Here is a 23,007-nt window from a genome sequence, read left to right on the forward strand (position 1 = left end):
TGATAGCTGGCGCGGGATAAAAACGTCACTGAGCTTACTGTCGCGCGTTGATGACTCGTATCTGTTTTCTCCCTCCCTTCCGCTCCATTGTTTCAGTGGTGAAGGGATTGAAAGACACCGTGTGTTCAAACTGGAATAACAGATGCTGGGAAATAACACTGACACAGGGTATGTTTTTTAATAATAATCAAACATCCTATTTTTATTTTGTATTTCCGCAATGCTGTAAATACGCCCCCGCGCGAGGGACGCTGCCAGTTTGAGCTCGCGACGGCACCGCTATGACGAGCAACAGTGAAGCTGTCATACTCGCCCACCATGTGAAACGTTAGCTGATGCTAAATACCTGATAAAAACAATCGAAGTTTAAATTCAAGGACATTTTGATAAAGGACTAACAGTTAGCTCACCTTCTTGTCTGTAGGTTTAACTCATGTAACGTTAGATGTTAGCTGGCCTGCTAAACATGTTTGTTTATTGGTTAGCTTGTTTTAATATGATTAAATATATGATTCCTAAATGGAGAGCAGCTCCTGGGGGTTAATTAAAAGGTCTGTACATTAACTGACCAGTGAAGCATCTTTGAGGTATATAGGTTTTTCAAACGGAGTTTGGGTTAATCAATCTCTGCTGATGGCTGAGGTGTCTGGTTATGCAGTTACAATAATGCAAGTGCAATAATCTGTGACCAGCATTAAGTGGTGGTTTCCAGATTGAGGTCTGGATTTCCTCCAGCTTTTTCAAACCACAGGAAGTAGTGTATTGATTGATCTTTCTTTGCTATTTTAGTTTTTTTTCCTTCCCGTTTAAAGTTAAAGATGCCTGTAGGAGTGCATCTCTTGCTATTCACTTTCCAGACAGCACCAGGCTGTGTCACAAACTGTGTGTCTTACTCAAGAGATGACTCACAGGCACTTGGTCCAGATCAGCCATGACATTTTATCCCAGGGGGGCGGCATCTGAAAGACATTGCTATGACAAGCATGGACATAGTTGGTGCAAATGCAATATTCTGTGAGTAGAATGTTGCGCATACCCCCATTCATTGTAATACCGGTGTCATTAATGGGTCAGTACATTTCTATCTGCCAGGCCTCTAATGCCACGCAGCACATTTGGTCTGTAGCGTTGCGTGCATTACATTAATCTCTTCAGTGTTATGTAAGCAGAGGATGAATGTTGCCCAAGGACTCTTGTCTTTCCACAGGCATGCCCACACACACAGATGTGTCTGCCTGCACTGAGGTCAGTGATGCAGATGGCGCTGGGAGTGCATCAACCTGCACGGCGTCCTTTTTATTAAAGTAGCTGTCATCAGTTGAAATGTGATAACGCGCTCCGCTTCCCACTGAAAACAGCACAGGTTTTACACGATAAGATAAGAGGATCGAATGAAAGATGCTGTAGAATTGCATTATGGGAAGTGTAGGGCTAAAAGTTTTGATTTTGCCCATTCTCAGCTAAATTGCTAAAGCTGCCCTTTAATTCAATTTTGAACGTTTCCAGCAGCAGCGAGTCATTTGAAACTTTAGAAATGTGTGAATGAATATTTAAATAGACTGATACCAACTGAAAATCTAGCGAATTACAGTACAGAAGCTCATTTTTCCAAATTCTCAACTGGGAGCTCGTCCCTTTAAGAGAGTGCATCCTGTCTCATCCCTTTGAGCCCAGAGCATTCCCTACAGAGACACTCAACAGGATGTGGGAGGGCTCTGCTGCTGCTTTGAAAGATCTTTCAAACCCTAAAGAAGATGCCAGACAGCCAGCGGTTAAAGAGTCCAGCAGCAAACACTGTGGGAGTAATTTGATTTGTAAACGTTAAACGTAAATATCTTCATCTCTGGTACCTTTACCTCTCCTCAGGTAAAGGTGTGCGCGGGGCACCACCCGCCAGTGCCGGGACAGGATGTGATGTCACAGCGGTAAGCGGCTCGCGGTCCAGCTTTGTGTTAGCGAGCGGGGACCCCCCCCCCCCCCCCGCCCGCTCCAGCTCCAAGGACAGGAGACATGTTTGAGGTCAAACCCCGGGCGGTGGAGAAGAAAGAGTCGAGCACAGAGACAGGTTAGGACGTCACATTAATGTTGATACTGCAAAAATGTTCCAAGGGAAAAGTCTGCAGTGTGGGCTTTGTGTACATTCTCAAATATTGTAACATCCCGCTGCCCTGAAGCACAGTACGCCGTGTCTTTGGGCTTGATGCTGTAGCCCCGTCTGTCCCAGTAAACCACATGTTTGTTTAAGTGGAAGGACACACACACACACCTACTACAAGCGGTTAATGTTATTAGTTACTTGTAATATAATCGTAATATGTACTTTAATCCGTCCTCCTGGCCCACAGATGAGGGTCTGGGCAGCAGCGGGAAGCGCTACGGCTCGCTGTGCTCCGGCTCGGCCGACTCCGGCTCCGTCTACCTGTCGGACAGCCAGGACTGGGCCGTCTCCCCCGGCTGCTCCCCGGACGAAGGCTCGGCCCAGCACAGCGCCATCTCCCCCGTGCTGGCCGAGGAGACCTTCCGCTACATGAGTGAGTGTGGATTTCAATGCTCCGGTCTACCGCCTTTTGATTGGTTAAAGCCCGTGGCGACAGTTGGTGAGCAGATGGCGTGCGCCTCAGTGCGTTGGACACGGGAGGGATTTGTTTTACACAACGCACATCCTCTTCAATTAAAATCGCAGGGATATTATTTGCCATTATTTGTCTTTGCTGATGTGTGTGTGTGTGTGTGTGTGTGTGTGTGTGTGTGTGTGTGTGTGTGTGTGTGTGTGTGTGTGTGTGTGTGTGTGTGTGTGTGTGTGTGTGTGTGCGAGAGAGAGAGAGACAGTGAGCAAGAGGAATCCAGTGTTAAGTGCAGTTCAAAGCCGGGGCCAGAGTCACGGGACAGGGAGGGGGGGGGGGGGGGGGGTTGATAGAGGATGAAGAGAGGACGGCAGAGAGAGTCGGATCATGCCGGTTTTAAACATTCACAATGAGGAGGTTTACGACAACTTCGCTATGGAAGGTCAGTGCAGGCGTTAGCACAGTGTGTGTGTGTGTGTGTGTGTGTGAGCCGGTGTGACTGCAGCTCCAGTAGAGTCTGCAAGGTCAAGCAGAGCGTGTGTGTGTGTATTTCTTGGAAGACAGGAAGTGGGAGAGTCTGAATGAACGCTTGGGTGTTTACATTCAAACAAGTTGTGGTATGCAGGAGCGACTTCCTGTTTTGCAAATACATGTACTTCCTCTCTCCTTTAACAGTTTAAATTAAAGCATCGTTTGATCAGAGCTGAACACACGCGAGCAGTTTAAAGTTTACTGCTTTTATGTTTTATTAACTGAGTACAGTAAGGGAGTCTGTGTCATATTTCTTGCTCGGTGAAATATTTGCTGCACTTGTGTGGCGTAAAATCAAAACGCGGTCTATTAATAGCGCCCGATGGACTCGGAAGAGGAATGCTAATGTCCCGAGTGCCCCACAGGAGAAGTGAGTACATGTGCAGGGTTTGTACGTATTTCAGACGGTGCTGACGATAGCGTAAATATTCAAGCAGCTCAAGTATCACTTTAGTGTGTCATGTTGTGAAATCAGAACAGGGAGCGGTCTGACTCCGCAAAAAATTCTGAAAAAACTGGATCCTGCTCGCTCAAATTCGCATATTTACCCATTTGAGTTGTTGTTTGTAACAAGCTGCATAAACTAAATGTACCTGCAGCGAGTGTAGTTAGTTTATTAGTATTAAAAGTCCACAGTATTTCTTAACAAGTCACCCAATGACCATTGCACTGTGTGTGTGTGTCAGCAGTACAAGAATCAATTTCAAAATAAAAGCACTACTCTCATTACTCATTGGACTTTGCGGTGATGCAGTTTATTGTGGTCAGAGTTCAGTCTAACGAGTAAAAACAACACACTAGTGTGTCAGTGTGTGATTATATCTTTAGTTTGTAATGTAGTGTTTGGCAGATCATAGACTTCATTGACACGGTGACAGCTCACGTCGCTCAGCAGGTAAAAGGATATGCGTGTGTGTGTGTGTGTGTGTGTGTGTGTGCGTGTGACTCTTGGCGTTAAATGTACAGTAACAAGAGAGATCAAATGCATCGCGTGTGTAACAGAGACAGCCCCGGTGGGAAGCAGAGGTTATTTTTAACCGTCAGGTTGTTGGTGCAGAGATCCAGAGGTCGCCGCTGGCCTTGGATTACCGGACGACCTCTGTCGACCCTGCACGCCGCTTATTGCATGTGAGCGTCGATCGCTCCTGCGGCGCTGAGCGTGGCGATGTTTCACAGTGATTAGAGTTGCCACTTCTCTTTGAACAGGTGGAAGGGGCGGCGGTGCGGCGCCGGTGACACCCACTCAGGTGCTTAAAGGCGGACCGGACTAATCGATGTGTAGATCCTCAACACTAATATATTCTGAGAGACGTTGATTCACTGAAGCTTCAGCTTTCACCCTCGGCTTCTTTACTTCCTGTCTTTCTGCCCCATTAGTCTTGAAAACAAGCTGGATGCTCGTGCTCCTGTTGAACTCTTCCCCTTCTTTGATCTCTGTCTCTCTCTATAGCGTATCTTGCCTTGGAGCCCTCTTCCTATTCCCACCCCGGCTCTCAGAGCCTCTCCAAAGGTATCTTCCTCTCTCTACCTGCCTGCTCTGCTCTGCGACTTCATCATTTAGCTCCAGTGTGTCTCTGCTTCTGTAGACGACAGCAGACGATAAATGAACTGAGTGTAGGTCTGCTGTCTGTTACTGTAGACAGCTTTATAGCACTGTATAGTGTGTGTGTGTGTGTTGTGGCTGCGTTACATTCAGACCACTAGCAACCACATCGCCTTCTTGTGGAGCTATCTCACCAAATGGCATCAGTAGTGTTTCTGTAATGACATATTGTAACCGCACTAGACTGGCTGCCACTGTAACAGCCTCCAGGAAGTGGCTGCCCGCGTTGCTCGTGGTCAGAACGTTTTGTTAGGTAGCGAGTAAAGTGTGTGGTTTTATTTGAATGCTTTTGTGTTTGCATGCACGATGTGCAGAACAGACCGCATGCAAGCGTGTTAGTGTGTGTTTGCTCGTGAGTCTCTTGATGGTAACATGTCATCTCTGTGGCCAGTCCTCAGTGGGGATCGCGTGGAGCAGATGACCAAGACTTACAATGACGACATCGAAGTGGTCTCGCACCTTTTGGCGGAGGTAGGTCGCCCCCCCCCCCCCTCCGCCCACAAATGGTTTGGCGTTATGAAGCGGCGTCTGATTGCTCTGTGTGCTCTGATTGGACAGCGGGACAGAGACTTGGAGCTGGCAGCTCGGATCGGTCAGTCCCTTCTGCAGAGGAACCACCTGCTGCAGGAACGCAACGAGGCCTTAGAGGAGCAGCTGGCACAGGCCCTGGACCAGGTAGCTCACGCACTAGATCTTTGTTTCTATATTTAAATCTCTATGGATATCAGGAATCTGCAGATTTTCAGCTCACACAGTAACCATTCGACACAAACCTTCCCCCATTGGCCAGGTTCACCAGGTGCAGCATGAGCTCGGCAAGAAGGACGAGTTGCTGCGCATGGTGGCCAGCGCCTCAGAGGAGAGCGAGACCGACTCCAGCGCGTCGACGCCGCTGCGGCAGCCCCGCCCGCTCGGGGGAACCACGGCCGCCGCTGCACTCAGCCAGCTGGAGTCTCTGCAGAGCAAGCTGCAGGACCTGGAGGAGGAGAACCTGTCACTGAGGTCTGAGGTACGAGGTAGTGGAGAGGCGGTTCAGGACGTAAGCATAATGGCTGTTATACGATGATGGAAGTGCTTACTGGTTCCTCTCGTTTCTTCTCCAGGCGTGTCAACTGAAGAGCGACACCTTCACCTACGAGGAGAAGGAGCAGCAGCTAGTGAGCGACTGTGTCAACGAGCTCCGTGAGTGAGACGCGCACCCAGTTCACACTGCAAAGACGCGCTCTCGTGTCCAGAATGGCCGATTTTTAACTTTGGTCTGTGTGCCGGTCGCAGGAGAGTCCAACAGCCAGATGGTGTCTCTGACGGACGAGCTGTCTCAGAAGAACGTGGAGCTGCTTCGACACCAGGAGGAAATCTCTCAGCTGCTCTCCCAGATAGTAGAGCTGCAACACAGAGTGAAGGAGGTGAGGAGGCTGAACTGCTGTCCCACGTTATGCTCTGAGGCGCGAGTCATGAATCTGATGACTGTAGTCTGCAAAATAAAAAGCCTTTAAACTAAGACCGTGACGCCGATGACATGTGACTTCTCTTGGACTTGAGACTTGACGTGGAGCGCTCGTCTTGACTTGGGACTTGATGTGGACTGGTGATGTTGACTTGGGACTGGACCTGGTCTTGGTGGTCTGTTTAAATGCTGTGTTTGTACCCAGCTGGCTCTGGAGAAAGAGGAGCTGAGGATCCACCTGCAGGCGTCTAAAGAAGCTCAGAGACAGCTCACAGCAGAGGTACAATCTCAATTAAAATAACTAAATCACATGTTTAGCTTTGTAGCTTTAACATACAGCGACACTGTATTTAAAAAAATACAATTAAACAAATAATTGAATTCATTTTTTTATAGTTTACCTGCCTCATTTAAAAAGTGGTGTAAAGTCTGAATGCATGCCTAATTCAAATATCTATTTATCGGATTAATTGCTGCATACAAAGTTATTTGAATAACTGCTGGTGTGTGTGTGTGTGTGTGTGTGTGTGTGTGTGCACTTTGCAGCTGGACGAGTTGGCGGACACGAATGCTGAGTGTGTAGAGATGCTGCATGAGTCCCAGGAGGAGATCAAGGAACTCCGCAGTAAAAACACTCCCTCTGCTGGGATGCGAAGGCACCTCTCCTACGGCCTCTACCCCATGGTGAGAGACACACAGACATGAACCCAGACACAAATTCACAACACGCTAGTTGCTAAATAATGGTTGAAAATGCACGAAAAGAAATGTATGCGTCTATGAATGTAAACAGAACTTGTGTGTGTGTGTGTGTGTACAGGACTCCCTGGCAGCAGAGATCGAGGGCACCATGAGGAGAGAGCTGAGTGTAGAGGAGGTGGCCGCCTCTCAGGACCAAAGGTCAGAAACCTAAACTTCACCACTGAAGAACCCCACTGTGAAACACAGACCCATTGGACCCAAACTGTTTTTATGAGACACTTCAAGCACTAGGTCCAGGACCTCGTCTCTGACCTCGTACCTCCTTCTCCCTGCAGAGTATCCCAGAAGCGAGTCTTCCAAACAGTCCGCTCCATCAACGCCTCGGCGTCGCGGCCGGCTTCGGCCACGCCTCCCATCCCCGGCTCAGGACAGAGCTCTCTAGTGATGACCGCACAGCCCTTTACGTCCACTCAGGGGTACGTCACAAATATCCCTGCCTTGCGTTTTGAACTTGAGGATGACGTTTGTACCCCTTCAGCTTACTAAATGTGTGTTTGCAGGGAGGAGGTGCGAATGGGCCAGCCTGGCTGTCCAGGAGGAAACGACCTGACCAAAGCCCTCCACCGGCTGTCGCTGCGACGACAGAACTTCCTCTGCGAGCGGCAGTTCTTCCAGGCGGAGCGCGAGAGGAAGCTGCAGGCCCTGGAGGGCAGCGGGGAGGGCAGCGGCCGCAGCTCACCGATGGGCAGCGTCACGTCCTCGTTCTCCAACCTGTCGGAGCTCTCCTTCAGCTCCAGCATCTTCAAGACCTTCCTGCCCGAGAAGCTTCAGATCGTCAAGCCCATGGAAGGTAAAATGTTCAGATATAAGAAATCCAGCAAACACATCTTACAAACTGGTACCAGTGGATTTAATGCTCGGAGAGAAAGTTTTCAATGACTATAAGGGATGTGGTATCTTTTGTTGATGCATCAAACAGGCTCACTGACGCTGCATCACTGGCAGCAGCTGGCCACACCACACCTGGCCACCATCCTGGACCCCCACCCTGGGGTGGTGACCAAAGGGTTCTGTCCACTGGCCCAGGACGCCGTCTACCGCCTGTCTGACATGGAGGAGGACGAGGAGGACGAGGAGCACACGGGTGTCCTGGAGAAGGGGGCGGCGGAGCGGGGTAAGGAAGAGGTGGAGGACGAAGAGGAGGAAGGCGGGATCACCTTCAAGGTGCGCTTCACGTCCACGCCGGAGGAGAGGAGAGACAGAACGCACCCTGTGCCTCGCTGCCCCACCCTGCCGGCATCACCCGGGACACCTGCCACTTCCTCCTCAGTCGGAGCGGACGTCTGTCTGACCCCCGCACCCCGACGTGTCACCGAGGAATCCCCTCAGACCGTTCCAGTTACCTGTACAACCGTGGTCCAATCACAAAGTCAGATTTTCATCTCCACGGCAACGTCTTCTTCTGGTAAACACTACACTGCTGTATTTCAACGTTGCCATTATGAGTGTTTGTCGTTACCTGATTTGTTGTGTGTTCAGTCCAAAATCCAGGGAAGTGTCAGAGCTCCACCTTCTCCACCTACACCTTCACGACCTGCAGCATCCTGCACCCTAGTGACATCACACAGGTCACCTCAAGGTAAGTCCTCCGCAGAGGACACAGAGAATGTTGATGATGTTTTGATGACAGGAGGACTCTCTTCTCACCTCGGACCCGTCTTCATGTTTTTCAGTTCTCAGTCGTCCCTCATGGCCAACACACCGAGCTCCATGAGGACCGGTCCCAGCACCCCCGTGACTCCGTGCAGACTGAGCCTGGGTGACTCCTTTCCCCCTCGACGCCCCCTTGTGCCCACCAGCGGCCTGGCCAAGCTGGTCCTGGAGAGGGGCATCTCCGCACAAGTCTCCACCGACTCCCCCCCTCCGTCCCCAAAAACGGCAGCCCGGCAGCCCCTCTTCCGCCTCCTCCCTGGCACACCCCCTAACTCCCCATCCCACTCGCGGGACCCCTCCCCGGTGCCCCCGGAGTCCCGCAAGCAACCTTCCGACAATTTCCTCGCCTCCCGGCCGGCAGAGCTCTTTCTCCAGGACGTTTACGGGTTGAACCTGGGCCGCGCCCGACATCCCAACCTACCGAGCCCGTCACAGGGAACCCCAGCCCGTGTCCCGTCCCCCAAGTCGGGGCGCGCCAAGCCTGACCTCGGCCTGGTGGAGAGGCTGCGGCGGCTGGGGTTCTCCAAGGTGCTCCAGAGCGCAGAGTCTGAGGCGCCACGCCAGGATTCTGCTACTTTTGTGTCGGCAGGCGGGGGAAGCCTACTGGACGGGCTGAGGCGCAACCAGAGCCTCCCGGCCATGATCGGTGCCCGAGCGGGGAAGTCAGCCGGTATCCCGACACCTCCTCCTCCTCACCCCACCTCCCTGGCCCTCCCGCCACCACCCTGGGGAAACCCCAAAGAGCGGCGACGGCATCTCACCTCCGTCCCCCACGCCCCGTCCAGTTCAACCAAACGCTGAGGGGACGAGAAGGCTGGACCGCGAGGGCAGACACTCCCCTCATCTCTCCTCCTCTTCTTTTTAACTTCCTTTTAAAGCACAATTCAATGAATAACGGACTGTTTTTAGCTACACCGCTGTGTCTACGTGCGTAGACGTTCGCCATGACGCTAGTGACCCAGGCCTTAGCCCGCCTCCGACTGGGTTGCCCAGCGCCTGATACCTTCTCAGTCATTAACTCGGTTCTGTAGTTCTGCTGCGAGGCTCTGGATGCTCAGGTGCAGGGACAGGAGGGAGGGAACGGTAACGCATACGTGGACGAGGGTTTGTGGATGTGGATTAGAGGAGATTGAGTTGTGATGAAGGAATATGTCAGAAGGGAAAGTAAGTGAAAGGTAGAAGAACGACTGAGCATCGGGCTTGTTCTGGAGTGGCTCAGAAAAGCTTTACATCAAATAGTATCGCGCTATGACCATTATTCAGAGAATGCTTTGTGGTCATCTCCAAATACAAGTAGAAGGGATTCAACATGCTTTTATAATTTGAGGGCTTTAAGTGCTCGCTAGTTTAATACATACTGCCGGACTAACCTTGTAGTCGGTCCACGCCGTTAACATGCCAGTATTAATATTCTAATGATGTTACTGGTCTGGTGAGCGTACGAGAAGTCGGAGGCAACCTCGCCCACGGGGGTTCCCAGCATGCACCTGTCGGCCGGACGGGCCGGGCCGAATGGCGAGGAAGACCGGGTCTGCCTTTTCCTTCGGGTCCTTGTGTTCGGTGTGTTTTTAATGGTTGGAGGCCTTAAGTAGAAGCCAGCACTGTTGTGGTTCATGGTCCTGTGAGGCCATGCTTGTATATAGTAGTTGCACTAGAGTGGGATTTGGAGGTTGGGTTAGTTTTTGAGGATCACTGCTTGGTTGAAAACATTTGGCCACGGGTTCTGTTGACATTCAAGTTCAGTCTGTTAAAAGGGAGGAAAGATATTATCACCATTTAGTAGATCACGTGTGTGGTTGTTTATGCGGTTCACACACTGGCCAGCAGGTGGGAGTGTTCCTGCAGCAGAGCATAAAGAAAGTTCATCTATATTATTTGTTTGTATTCTATAATTTCATGCTTTTAGACACGAGGAAGCGCTGACCCCCGTGACCCCCGTGACCCAACCAGACCTCCCACTCAGCTTCCGCACTTTTTATTTAACCTTTGTTTGAGTGACACCACTATTTGAAGTATACAGATTTTAACATTAATGAGAACACTGTAACGACCTCGGCTAACCTATTTTAATATGTGTAGAGGGATTTCTTTCTTTCTTTCTTTCCTGCAGAAGGGAATCCAAACTAAGCCCAAAGTGATGCTATTATTTTTCAAGTAATGGAGAACATGTGTTTTTGTAATGCATTTTGTGCTGAATAGCTGGAACATATTTAAGGTTTTTTTGTGTATGTTTGTCAGAGTTTAGAGCAGAGGAAAGAAGACACATCCAGACTTCTAGTTGTAGTCATATCCCCTGTTTTTCCAGTAGAGCAGGAGGTTCAGCTCTGTGTGTGTGTGTGTGTGTGTGTGTGTGTCTTTCTTCTGCTAAATGATAAAATGTCACTTCCTCATGCCTGCCCTCTAAGATCATGATCCTCTGTAAGCGACTCGTGGCTATTATTCAGTTGCCTCTTTTTTAAATAAAGCAATGGAAACAAAGCCGCTGACTCACCCACTGGTTTATTACTCATGCTCGGTGGAAGAACCGGTGCAGAGAGTCAATGCAATGTTTTTTCCCCTACTTATGTCACTGAAGTCGTGATCCTCCAGCCTGCACCCTGCTCACATGGGACAGATCTTGATGCTGTCGGAGCTGGAGCTGAACTGTCCGAGGGCGAAGTCCAGACCCACCCCGACTCCGCTGCCCACACCGAAGGCGGCGTAAAGCGGCTGCGTGAAGTTGGCGCGGAAGGTGTGCAGGTGCGTCATGCTGTCCGCCACGCTGTAGAAGGCCAGCGTCCCCGTGGACATGTCCAGGTAGAGGCCCACGCGGGGGGAGTAGGTGACCGGTATGTTCTGCTTCTCGTTGTCGTGCATGGCCGAGCAGCAGGTGTCCGACAGCTCCAGGGTCCAGGACTGGGCGTTGTAACCGAGCCCCGACCGGGCGTCCGAGCCCTTCCTGATCATCGCGCCGTAGGCTACGCCCATGGAGGAGCCCCGGCCCCTCCACTCCACCTCCCAGTAACAGCGCTGGGCGTACAGCGGGCTCGCGCACATCACCTGGGTCCAGCCGTCGAAGCGCTGCGGGGTGTTGGGGTAGGGCTGCGCCGCCGCCTGCAGGGTGGCTTTGGTGTTGCCCTCGGCGAGAGTCAGCCGCCGGTGGGCCGTGTCGGTGTCAAGGGTCAAAGCAACCGAGTCTGGAGGGTTTAACGGACAATTAGTCACACGTTGTTCATTCTTTACCTGGTTAGTCAAGACGATTCAAAGTGTTAAACCCCTTCTGTAAATCCGTTTCTAGCATAACTTCTGATATGTTTTATGTTTCTTTGGCGTGAACATGAACAGATCACTCACACTGTAGGAACTCCTCTCTGCTCCTCGGCTCCGGGGCCTGGATGCTGTCCAGGTTGATTTCTCTCACTGGAAAAGCAAACAAACGTATTGATTGTCCATACTTGTCTGGTTTGTTTCTGGTTGCGTTTATCATTTGATGATGATGATGATGATGATGATGATGATGATGATGATGTTACTCACGTGCGGGGAAAGCAGGAGCGTGAATCACGGAGACGGGGGTGGGCAGGTCCAAGAAGAGACTGGGGTTAACTGTCCAATGAGGAAATAATGTGTATTAACATACAGTCCGTGTTCAATAGGACATGTATAAAAGCGGCCATCTTACTTTCTGTTGGTGTCTCAGACAGAGCAGCCATCCCCCCTGTTGAGTGTACACGAGTCACACACTTAGACACTTTGAACCAGAGTCAACACGCTATACAACTACTGATATGAGATGATGGGAGTCTGATCTTACAGGGGTTTCCTCCTGCTGGCAGCGTGTTGTTGACCGGGGTAGCCGGGGTGGTGCCGCGCCGATGGGAGCGGAACAGGCTGCTGATGGACGCCATCCGACTGAAACCGGACCCTGAGGAGGAGAGAAGGGGAGAGATGAAATAACAAAGGTGTTAAGACTCCCAACCTGAGATCTTTATTGTTGGTGGCAGCAAACGGCGACAATTCTGAGGATGTTCGTACCTCCAGTTGATGCAGGAGCAGGAGCAGGAGCTGGAGCTCGAGCAGGAGCAGGAGCGGCGGGGATTGGAGTAGGGATATGTGCAGGGGCCGCAGCAGGGACAGCCTGGCTCTGACTGGACCTGCTCCAGAGAGACTGAGACTCTCTGCGGCTGGGAGTGGGACTCGGGCTGGGACTGGGTCTGGGGCTCGAACTGGGTCTGGGTCTGGGGCTGGTCTCCCTCACTGTTTGGAGGACATGTTGGATCGAGGTCGGGGGTTTACAATCAGCATCGGTTGATTAAAGCTCACTAAATGTTAAACTATTCTTCAAAAACTGCTGAGTTAAAGAACAATATTTGTTCTTTATTTCTAGAATATGAAGAACGGACATTTACAAACATTTCAGTGAACACTTTCTATTTTTCCATGACTATAATGCACTATAAACACTTATAATGCACTATAAACACTTATAATGCACTATAAACACTTATAATGCACTATAAACACTTATAATTCACTATAAACACTTATAATTCACTATAAACACTTATAATTCACTATAAACACTTATAATGCCTTATCGGCTTACAGCAACGTATAAATAGGTAATTTAGAACACGTTATAAAGCATTTTGTAATAAAGTTTCATTTTTTGCAAAGTGTATTATAATTCCCATTGTTGTAATGGATTGTATTATTTTAATAATGGATTATAATCAAATTAATTTAGCATATATTTAATGTTTTTTTCACTTTACTTGAGGCAAACAATATAGTAACTTAAAACCACATAATGCATTATAACAGTGATTATTATTATTATAATGTGTTACAACTATGAAGATTATAAAACACTGTGGTCCACAAAGTGACCTTGAACTATGAAGTCATGACACTTGCTTTATAATGTGTGATTATTGTTGTAAATGAATGCATTAATAAATGCATTAATGAATGCATTCAGTGCTATGAGCATTGGTAGTATGTTTATCTCAGTATTTCCTGCAGTGAGGAACCCACCTGTCTCCCTCTCCTCTCTCCTCTGTCTGTCTCTGGGTCTGGGTGAGCTCGTGTTTCCTGCTACAAGGAGGAAGCATATTTTACACACACACACACACACACACACACACATTTTTACTGCTCCATCCGTGGTAGCGACTCACAGGTTTGAGGTTAATTTAGTTTTTTTCCTCACCTCGCGGAGTGTCCCTGCTCCTCACGTCTTGAGTCTTGATACCTGAATGACACAATGTGAACATCCTGTTTAACGGGGAGTGCAAGCTGAACATACTTTTTTCTTAATATTGTCGCGTGTCAGCTGGCATCACCTCGTCTGTCTGCGCTCCGCGCTCCCACTGAGATGCTGGGAGAGGCTGTGAGACGAGACAGAAATCATGGATATGTTACGCGGGTTCATATGGAAGATGATGCGATGTAGTGACGGTGGATAAGATGAAGACGTACCTGAAGGACGGCTGTTTGTGTTGCGAGAGCCCAGACCAAACACTGTAGGAAAGAAAAGAGGTGAATGCGTTTTTATGAAATAAGCACTTTCAGGAATCCTCTCATATTTATTCAACAATAAAGAAACAAACTCACGTTTTAAAATCGCTCCTTTCGACCCTGCGCTCCGGTTTGCTGGATGAGACAAGAGGAAGTTAGGCAGAAACTCGCTTTTGTTTTCATGTTGGAAAAAGATAAAATGTTTTGAACTTACCGTCTTTCAGCGTGAACAGAGTGGTGTCGTTGACTGGAAGAGAACAGAAGAGATGAGATGAAAGATAGGACATGAACAGAGGCGGGACCAAACGAGGCCAGACTCTGGTGACGGACCTTGTTTGGTGATCTTGCTCAGCTCCAGGTTGCACAGGTCCTCCACGCGGTCCCTGAGGTCCAGGATGGCTTCCCGCGCGGGCTCAAAGGACGCTTCGGGGTTGACCGTCACGGCGGGCAGGTCCCCCGACTCCAGCGGGCCGCCGATGGACTCGCACGCCTGAGAGAAAACATGGCGGCTGGTTTAGTGTCGGGGGTGGCGTGTGTCGTAGTTTGACTCTTTCCGCCTCCACGGTCTGGCCTACCTCCAGATAGTGGATGTGGTCCTCGCAGTGCGCCAGGTCCCGCATCTCCGTCTCTCTCCTCCTCAGCTCCTTGAGCTCGGCCTCCAGGTTGTCGACGACCTCCTGGGCCTGTCCCATCTTCTCCAGGCCGGCCTGGTCCAGCACCTCCTCCAGCAGCTCCTGCAGACGCTCCACCGAGCGCTGCAGCTCTGCCAGCACCTGCTCCGTGTCGCCGTGCACCCGGTCTGCGGAACGCTGGGAGAGGAGGAGGTCTGATGAACACCTGAAACAACTACCACAGGGGTTTATGGGAAATTCCTGTTTTGAGGTTACAAACAGCAGTGCAACCGACCAACCTTCATCCCGTCCATCATCTTCTTCATGTCCTTCAGCTCCTGCTCGCGGTCTTTCAGCCTCTGCTGGTTCTCGGTCTGCATCTCGTACAGAACTTTCTGCAGGAGGGGCACACAGAAGACAATATCCATCTATCTCATGGGAAAAAACAACCAGGAAACAGCCGTGTGTGTGTGTGTGTGTGTGTGTGTGTGTGTGTGTGTGTGTGTGTGTGTGTGTGTGTGTGTGTGTGTGTGTGTGTGTGTGTGTGTCACAGAGGACAACGTGACAGGGTGGAGCGTTATGATTGGACAGGAATGCAGTTAGGAATGTCCTCAGCCCTGCTGGAGCCACTGCGAGACACAAAAGGAGAGAGGACGACACCCTCGAAGACACAGAAACCCCATCAGGCTGAACAATGGACGTCAGGTGATGGGGTGATGTGCAGCACAGTATTGTTCTAGAAACAGCTGCCTATGCTCACTGTCCAAGGCTCCGGTTCAAAAAGACAGATCGCTCCATCAGACAAAAACAAATACAATGTGCAATCACTTTGTTAGAACAAAGCAAATAAAGTTCTATCTGTGCAAAAAAGACGCAGCTCAGCCCTGCGTCAAGCTGCGCGACACACACAGCCTCCTCTCCCTGAAGCTCTTTGACCTCATCATCTCATCAGTATCTCGGCCTCATGTTTCGTGGTCATGAAAGTTATTATCACCACGAAATCATCCTCATTCTACTTTGAGTTATAAAATACCAACCCGCAACCAGGTGCGCCGGTGTTCCGGTTTAACGTTAATGAGTGACCGCGTGAACGAGCGATAATGACGAACGTTAACAGTCCACAAAGTTCCGCAGGTAGTGACGTTAACTTAACCCAGAAAGTCTGACCTGTAGCGGAACATAACGGAACTTAAACTTTAACGGAGGGAAAGCACAGCATCCCCCCCCCCCCCCCTCCCCGGTACCTGTTTCTCCAGGCGCTCGGCCTTGGTGGACACGCACTCGTGGCCCTTGTGCTGGTTGCTGGTGCACAGCCAGCAGACGAACATCTTGCACTGGCGGCAGTAGAACTCCTGCAGGTACTTGTGCTGGGTGCAGATCTTCTCCGCCAGGTTGGCGGTGGGCGCGATCAGCTCGTGCGCCCTCAAGGCCTTCTTGTTGGTGTGGGGCTTCAGGTGGGCCGCGCAGAACGAGCTCATGCACGACAGGCAGCTCTTGACCGCCGCCCGCTGCTCCCCTTTGCACATGTCGCACGGCACCGCCGAGGAAGAGGAGGAGGAGGAGGAGGAGGGGGTCTTCCCTTTGGATCGCATGGATTCACGCACGTCGGCCTTGAGGGCCCCTTTGCGGAGCTGCTCCACCGCCTCGGCCAGCATGGTGTTCCTGGACAGGGAGGGCTTGGGGCTGTAGGTCTTTCGGCACTGGGGGCAGCTGTAGACCCCCTTGGGGTCGTCCTTGCTCCAGTAGTCCTTGATGCAGCCCATGCAGTAGCTGTGGCCGCAGGGGATGGTGACCGGGTCATTCGGGAGATCCAGACACACGGGGCAGTTGAACTGCTCCTCAGTCCACAGTTTAGCGCTCATGCCGGCGGTGGGGAAGAGACGGGAGAGGATAGAGAGAGAAAATCTCAAGCAGAGCGGTGGAGGAGGAGAGCCTCGTCTGGACTGACGCGGAGGAAAGTTCTGTCTCTCAAGGTGAGAGCAGGGAGAGGCGGGGCGGGGCCAGAGCCACCGGGCAGGTCTAGCGGGGAAAACGGGTGTCGGTGGAAAACTGCTAAAGGTGTGTGAATGGATTGATCTTTGCACAAAAAACAAGTGGTGTAGGCCTGCTCAGTATTCAGATCTTTTACTTTAGTAAACATACAAATACTACAATGTCACAATCCTCTGTTTAAAATCCTACTTCAGTAGACTAAAAGTAGATAAGAATGTGCTTGAAATTTTCTTAATATGACAACAGTTGTACAAGGAACTGGGAGCAGCTTTCGCTCTCTGCATTCTTTTTAGTTCGATGATGAGATTGTCAAATGAAATGTGTGAAATTAGTGTCCCAATAATTCAAGTTTGGTTTAACCCTTAGACTTAACTGTGAATAAAGTCCTATTTGGAAAATAAATGATGTGAAATGCCTCTTCTTCTTCTTCCTCCTTTCTAAGAAAGGCCTCTACCGTATCTATCAAAGCCACGTGCGCTAAAAGCAGTGATTGCAGCCGACCCTCGTTAACGGTCATGGTAATATAGTGCCTGTAGGTCTATAAATAGATATACACTTAGCAAATCTTGTCGCTAGGTGGCAGTGTTACACCAATGTTTAGTGGCTACAGCTGGTGCTTTTAAATGTAATTATTGCCCATTATGTGAAGAAATAACCAATTACAGAAGTTATGGAGGTCACGCTGCTGAAGCGCCCTGTAGCCAAAGAGCGTTTAACTGTCAAAGAGTGTATCCACAGCGAAGCCAATTCAGATAACCAGCTAAATAGAACAATTAAGACGGTATAATGTGGAATATCTGCAACTTATATACCATTATATTGTTGCCACCCTATAAGTCTGAACCAAAGAAGACGTTAATGTCCCAAAGTAAAGACAACAAGAGAGGACGTGGTCTACCCAACGATTTTATTTTCTTTAAAAACGAAGACGGAAGTACTGTAAAGGAATCCTCTTGTACCTCCCAGATAGCTACTACTGAGTGTAGCAACGGCGTGTTTAGCTAACTTTGTGTCATTTCTGAGTCTCCCAGATGTCAGATAAAACCGTGAGACGTCCAGGAGTTGGGGTCGGGGTGCTGGTGACAGACTCGGCCCACCCCGGCTGTGTTCTCCTGGGGAAACGGAAGAGCCCAATGGGCCACGGGACGTACCAGCTCCCCGGGGGCCACTTGGAGTTTGGGTACGTAACTTGCGCAGCTACAGCGGTTAGCTAACCCCATTCATAAATCTGACACGGCTTAGTCGCGTATATATGTGACGTAAGGCCGTTCATGAACGCTCAAAACTGGCCTTCATTCATAAACAGAAAACAGCTGTTGTTGCATCATTACATACACTTTACGGCTTTCACTATGATGTGTTTTTCTGTCATTAAGAGTGAACTTACAATGAAATAAAAAACGTCTAAGCCAGTTATCAATATGCCGACTTCCCCCCAAGGCAGTTTGGTTTGAGGTAGTGAGTCTGGGTAATAATTTGGGGTCACCTTAAAGCAAATTGAGGTTAGGCGAGTAGAGCCAGTGGACTAAATGTGTTCCTCAATGTACATGACATGGATGACTTCCAGTGGATGTGACACACTCATTTCTGTGTCATTGAAAGAGAGACGTGGGAGGAGTGTGCTCACAGAGAGGTGTTGGAGGAAGCAGGGGTGCGTTTGGTAGACGTCTGCTTCGCCTCGGTGGTGAACTCCATCAGACTGGAGGAGCAGTACCACTACGTCACCATCATCATGCAGGGAGAGCTGGACCGGAAGCAGTCAGGAGAGCCAGAGAACCTGGAGCCGGAGAAGAACGAGGGTATGTGAAGCGGAGCAAGATTTAAATGCAGAAAAGGAGAAGAGTCCTACCTAACCGAGCAGTGTGCGTGGTTGTCTGCCTCTCCCAGGTTGGACGTGGACGCCGTGGGACCGGTTTCCGCCAGAGGAGCAGCTCTTCTTGCCCCTAGCGGGTCTGAGACAGCAAGGCTTCCAGCCGTTCAGGATCACAGCGACGAGCAGCACTGAAACTCAGCTTTGAAACGGCTACATTGTTACATTGTTACATTGTTACATTGTTACATTGGGAATAGAACAGACATACCTCTTTGTTTCACATCACTGGTTGGTGCTTTTCCTCAAACATCATGTTCTTTTATTACGGTACATACTGTAACATTTGCCACATTCATTCAGATTTTTATTACAAATAAAATGTAACCGATTGGAATGGGCTTCACAATGTTAGAGTACACTCAACACCACAAGAAAAATGGCATGTTAAAATATCTTTATTCTCTTTTTTATTACATTCTGGCACAAGGTAATGCTATTTATATGTCATGGTATTCACTGATATGAAAGATTTATGAACAGATGTAGACATCATTCATTAAGGTTTGATTATTATTCATCAACAGATACATTTCCAGACTATTGATCATATGTTCTCAACAAAACATCCTGCCTAAAAAAACAGCGTCTTACAAACTGGAACTGTTTCTGATACTGGTGCCATATAAAGAAAGCCGTACAGGTCAGTTTCCCCTCCTCACATCAGGGTGTTGCCGGTGACACCCGCTGCTAACAGCATGGTCCACAGGGTTGCGGCGGCGGTTGTCACGGCACCACTAAAGGTCTTGTCGTGGGCGTAGGTGATGATGTGCAGGGCTCCGCTGTAGGCCTCCTCGCACGCCGGCTGGATCTGATCCTCGGGGAGCTGGAAGCCGAACGTCCCGTTGTCCCTCAGCTCAAAGGTGTAGGAGAAGGGGATCCCCAGCATCCGAGCCCAGTCCCGGGATGAACCGGAGTTAGGGTCTGTAGAAAAAAGAGGGCACAAAGTTTTTACCGTTCCGTCCATCGGAGGCACGCTTGCCAGTACGGGTAAGAGCGACGAGGACCGGCAGTGACTTACACAACACGGCCGGTGAGGTTCCTACGGTGTAGTTCATCCCGTGGACCCTCCTGATGGCGTCTGCTGCACCCAAACCCACCTCCATCTGAGGAACCAGACGTTCGCTTTCATCATACAGTCATCGAAAGCATCTATGCTGCAGGTTTATACTAGCGTTGAGTGCACAGAGGGGAAAAAAACAAGGCGGGAAATGCAGATTTCAAGTTTGTGTTGGTCTGAAGATAATGGATTTCTGACACTGATTTTGATAAAATCGGATATTTCAGCCAATAGTAATGTTTCAAAAACGTAAACAGAAGACCCGACAGGATGTTCTCGCATCAATTCAAGCGTCTCTGTGTTCATGAACCAATCCTGCTCCGGGTTCTATCCCCCCGCTCCGACTAAAGTCATACTGAAGCCCAAGAGAACGGATGGACGTAATCCTGATTAGCATAATTTGGGCTCCAGTGGTTATTACCTGCATCAGCCTCTCTATCCAATCAGCAACCAGCCATTCGTTTCCCCACTATCAATGCTTCACAGCTTCCTCCGGCTCGGCTCTGTTCTGCTCTTGGCAGATGAGGACCGACCGCTCTGGAGTGTGTTCATGTGACACAAACGAGATGTGTTTTTGGCAATGCGCCATTCAAATGTTCTGCACGTCCGACGCACAATATTCAATCCCAGACCATGAGTACCGAGGTATTTACAGGTTGTCCCACTTCCACTGTTTTTTTGTGATCTGCATAAGCTCTTAATGTGTCAAAACGTGCACGGCTGCGTGTGTACCAGCTCGTTGTAGTTGGAGGCGGTGAAGTTGGGGTGTCCATAGGGAATCAGGAGCAGCTGGCCGTAGGAGTGGATGGTGAGGAAACACAGGAAGTCTTCCTTCCGGCTTCCCACAAAATAAGTGACGGCCTGGGCCTCGGGCTCGGACGCGGCTTGGCTCCCGCAGTAGGTGTTGGAGCAGCAGTCAAATGACACCCCGATCGCTGTGAGAGCAGCCAGAGAATCAAATGTAGTAGTATCGCCACTTCTTGCCGGGACACAATAACTCTATAAACCAACGTCAACATAACTGTGTGCAAACATTTATGTCTGAAGCGGATTTTTGGCCACTGGGGCCTGTGAGAGAGCATCATGGGACATTGAGTCAATACAACACACTGATTGGGTATCGCTCATGTGGTAGATTCACGTTTGTATAGCGTCAGCTTTAAGTCAAAGATGTCTGTTTACACACTGAATTAACTTGACGGTAGATACTGCTGTCCCACAATGCAATGCGTAGAAAAATTAAGAGCGTTAAGAACCGGGATTTTGAGAGCCGTGGGTGTATATGGCACTGGGTTGCATTGTGGGAATTGTAGGATCCAGCGTTTTCAGCGCTCTTTAAAACAAATTGTCCATTGATGAGACTGTTTCAGGGACATTTGGGGGTTTGTGACACAAACTTGCTTATTATCGAGGCAACAGGCTGCACGAATAAGGAGATGGAGAACCACAACGAGACTCACTGCCCCAGTTGGCGTTAAAGTTGCGGTTGAGATCGACGCCGGTGCAGTTGCAGCCCGAAGGTCCCGGTGACCTGTTCTTCCTCCACAGTCGAGTCTACGGATAAAAAAAACACACTCAGTCAGTTACATCAGCCGGTGCGGCTTGTTCTATCAATTTAGAAGGATTCAAAATGGGCACTCAAACATACTTCAGTGCTGCTTGGATTGCTGTTTGATATCATTTTTCCGTCCAGCTTATTTTGAAAATGAGATGATTTTCTACTTGGGTCACGCTGAGCACCGGACATCAATTTATTCCCTGATTGAATCGTGGCTCGCTGTAAACTACCCCCCCCCCCAGAGAAGTGATTTGATTTGAGCACTGACTGTGTCGTTCTTCCAGGTGTGGATGTAGCCGTCCATGTTGAGCACCGGGGTGACGTAGAAGTCCATGTTCTTCAGCATCTCCTGCATTTTTGGGTCTGTTTTGTGCGCTTGCAGGATCTGATTTGAGGGGAAAAAACAGTTTGGAATCAATTACATAAATAAAAAATAAAAATAAGTCGTGATTTTGAAATGACCACGCGTCTCTTACCTGTCGGACAAAGTACTGACAGAAGGCCGGGGCGATCCATTCCCTGGCATGTATGCCACAGTCCATCCAGATGGCTTTCTTTCTCTCCCCGGTGTTTCGGCCAATCTTGAAGACACGTTCATGGAGCTCGTCATCAGGCCGCCGCGCAACACAAACATCTCTGATCTGAACTCAACAAAATACAAAGCCGGCTGACCTTGAGCAAGGCGATGGTCCTCTTCTCGTACGTCTGCCCGTACTCCACGACGGTCACGACGTCGGGGTGGTCCTTCTCAACCTGAGCCATCCAGTCGGTGATCTGCAGTGTGTACGCATTACGCATCAGTGTGTGTGTGTGTGTGTGTGTGTGTGTGTGTGTGTGTGTGTGTGTGAGCGTAGTGATCTGTCAAAGTGAGGTGTGTCAGAGCGGCGATCGGGGCCTTCTCACCTCCGGCATGGGATGATATTTGTAGTAGTCATGCCCCACTCTGTTGCGCACCGCAAAAATACGTGAGAAGTGCGTCCCACCTCATTGATATCATGTTTTATTTGTGCAAAAACAATTCTTCATTCTTCTGTCAGTCACAGTGGACCAGTGTGTCTCTTTATGAATGAACACTCACCTCTCTGCTGCGGCTGCTCCCGTTGCTGAAAGCAGCACCACGAGGCTCAGTACAGAGCTCAGCATCGTCACAACTCCTTGGTTTGAGACTCCTGACCTCCGGATGGGACTCGCCTTTATAGAAGACGTCCATCGGATAAAGAGACACCTTTGCCTCCCGCTCACTCGCTATCGTAGTAGCTGGTTAGTGATTAATCTGAGCCCAGAGCCTTGACTTTACATCCTTTAGCCTGATCATGGTTTTCTTTTTTTTATATGTTATAGGTCGCTGTTGCTAAATATTAATCAAGGTCAGATGGGTTAGGGTATAGCTATAAACAGCTATAAAAACAGACGTGAGCCACATTCAGCTGCACTGAATTGACCGTATGTTTCTATACTGCATCCACTCCAGCTCGCTCTATTCTTACCTCACTAGTGGAGCGGACAACAAGTAACAGAGCAGGTGATATTTAGTCCTGCCTGTCAAAAGGAACACCAGATGAACTCACGTGACACATTGTGTGGTTCATAAGCAGTCCGTCCTCTCTGGAAACCTGAAGTGAGACAACTTTTAAAGTGTCCTGGCCTGAGCATTGAGCCACACAAGAGAACATCTCTCTAGAATATAAGAGGCAGCAGATTAGATAAGAGCCATGAAGTCAGAGACATGACAGTTAAAAACAATGAGGCTGATGAAAAAGAGCAAAGGTCCTCCAGCACTGGGTCATAAATGCCGATGTTGCAAATGTTATTGTGTTTAACAAAGAGGATGAGTTTGTATCCTCTGTAAATATAAAA

At 49.5% G+C, this 23,007-nt stretch overlaps 4 protein-coding genes across 5 annotated transcripts; 2 read left to right on the forward strand and 2 right to left on the reverse strand.

Moving 5' to 3' along the window:
* The first annotated feature begins 61 nt into the window (after positions 1–61).
* trak2 (trafficking protein, kinesin binding 2) lies at positions 62–11,038 on the forward strand. Its single transcript, XM_079185706.1, has 16 exons — positions 62–168; positions 1,867–2,065; positions 2,346–2,531; positions 5,090–5,169; positions 5,257–5,373; positions 5,489–5,707; positions 5,802–5,880; positions 5,974–6,104; positions 6,351–6,425; positions 6,692–6,829; positions 6,966–7,045; positions 7,183–7,323; positions 7,408–7,697; positions 7,827–8,312; positions 8,387–8,486; positions 8,581–11,038. Exons 2-16 carry the CDS (start codon positions 2,011–2,013, stop codon positions 9,359–9,361), a joined length of 2,958 nt encoding a protein of 985 aa, XP_079041832.1. The 5' UTR covers positions 62–168; positions 1,867–2,010; the 3' UTR covers positions 9,362–11,038.
* Positions 11,039–11,042: 4 nt separating this feature from the next.
* trim25l (tripartite motif containing 25, like) lies at positions 11,043–16,599 on the reverse strand. Of its 2 annotated transcripts, none has more exons than XM_079185708.1 (16): positions 15,915–16,599; positions 14,970–15,065; positions 14,635–14,868; positions 14,390–14,549; positions 14,274–14,306; positions 14,156–14,194; positions 14,021–14,062; positions 13,885–13,929; positions 13,752–13,793; positions 13,577–13,633; positions 12,575–12,796; positions 12,354–12,464; positions 12,222–12,257; positions 12,077–12,145; positions 11,894–11,959; positions 11,043–11,736 (listed from the first exon to the last, which is right to left on the reverse strand). In XM_079185708.1, the coding sequence occupies exons 1-16, from the start codon at positions 16,530–16,532 to the stop codon at positions 11,162–11,164; spliced, it is 2,445 nt and encodes an 814-aa protein (XP_079041834.1). In that variant the 5' UTR covers positions 16,533–16,599; the 3' UTR covers positions 11,043–11,161. The 2 variants fall into 2 exon arrangements, with proteins under 2 accessions (XP_079041834.1, XP_079041833.1); XM_079185707.1 differs by having other exon boundaries at positions 13,577–13,636.
* A 1,058-nt stretch (positions 16,600–17,657) lies between these two features.
* Positions 17,658–19,100, forward strand: nudt15 (nudix (nucleoside diphosphate linked moiety X)-type motif 15). Its single transcript, XM_079185762.1, has 3 exons — positions 17,658–17,842; positions 18,265–18,461; positions 18,550–19,100. The coding sequence occupies exons 1-3, from the start codon at positions 17,694–17,696 to the stop codon at positions 18,678–18,680; spliced, it is 477 nt and encodes a 158-aa protein (XP_079041888.1). The 5' UTR covers positions 17,658–17,693; the 3' UTR covers positions 18,681–19,100.
* On the reverse strand, positions 18,913–22,341 carry LOC306715399 (carboxypeptidase O-like). The gene is made up of 9 exons (XM_079185761.1): positions 22,229–22,341; positions 22,054–22,093; positions 21,823–21,924; positions 21,627–21,731; positions 21,419–21,535; positions 21,053–21,146; positions 20,325–20,527; positions 19,554–19,638; positions 18,913–19,456 (listed from the first exon to the last, which is right to left on the reverse strand). The coding sequence occupies exons 1-9, from the start codon at positions 22,291–22,293 to the stop codon at positions 19,191–19,193; spliced, it is 1,077 nt and encodes a 358-aa protein (XP_079041887.1). The 5' UTR covers positions 22,294–22,341; the 3' UTR covers positions 18,913–19,190.
* Between the last annotated feature and the right edge of the window lie 666 nt (positions 22,342–23,007).

The sequence above is a fragment of the Pholis gunnellus genome (assembly GCF_910591455.1).
Source record: "Pholis gunnellus genome assembly, chromosome: 24".
NCBI lineage: Eukaryota > Metazoa > Chordata > Actinopteri > Perciformes > Pholidae > Pholis > Pholis gunnellus.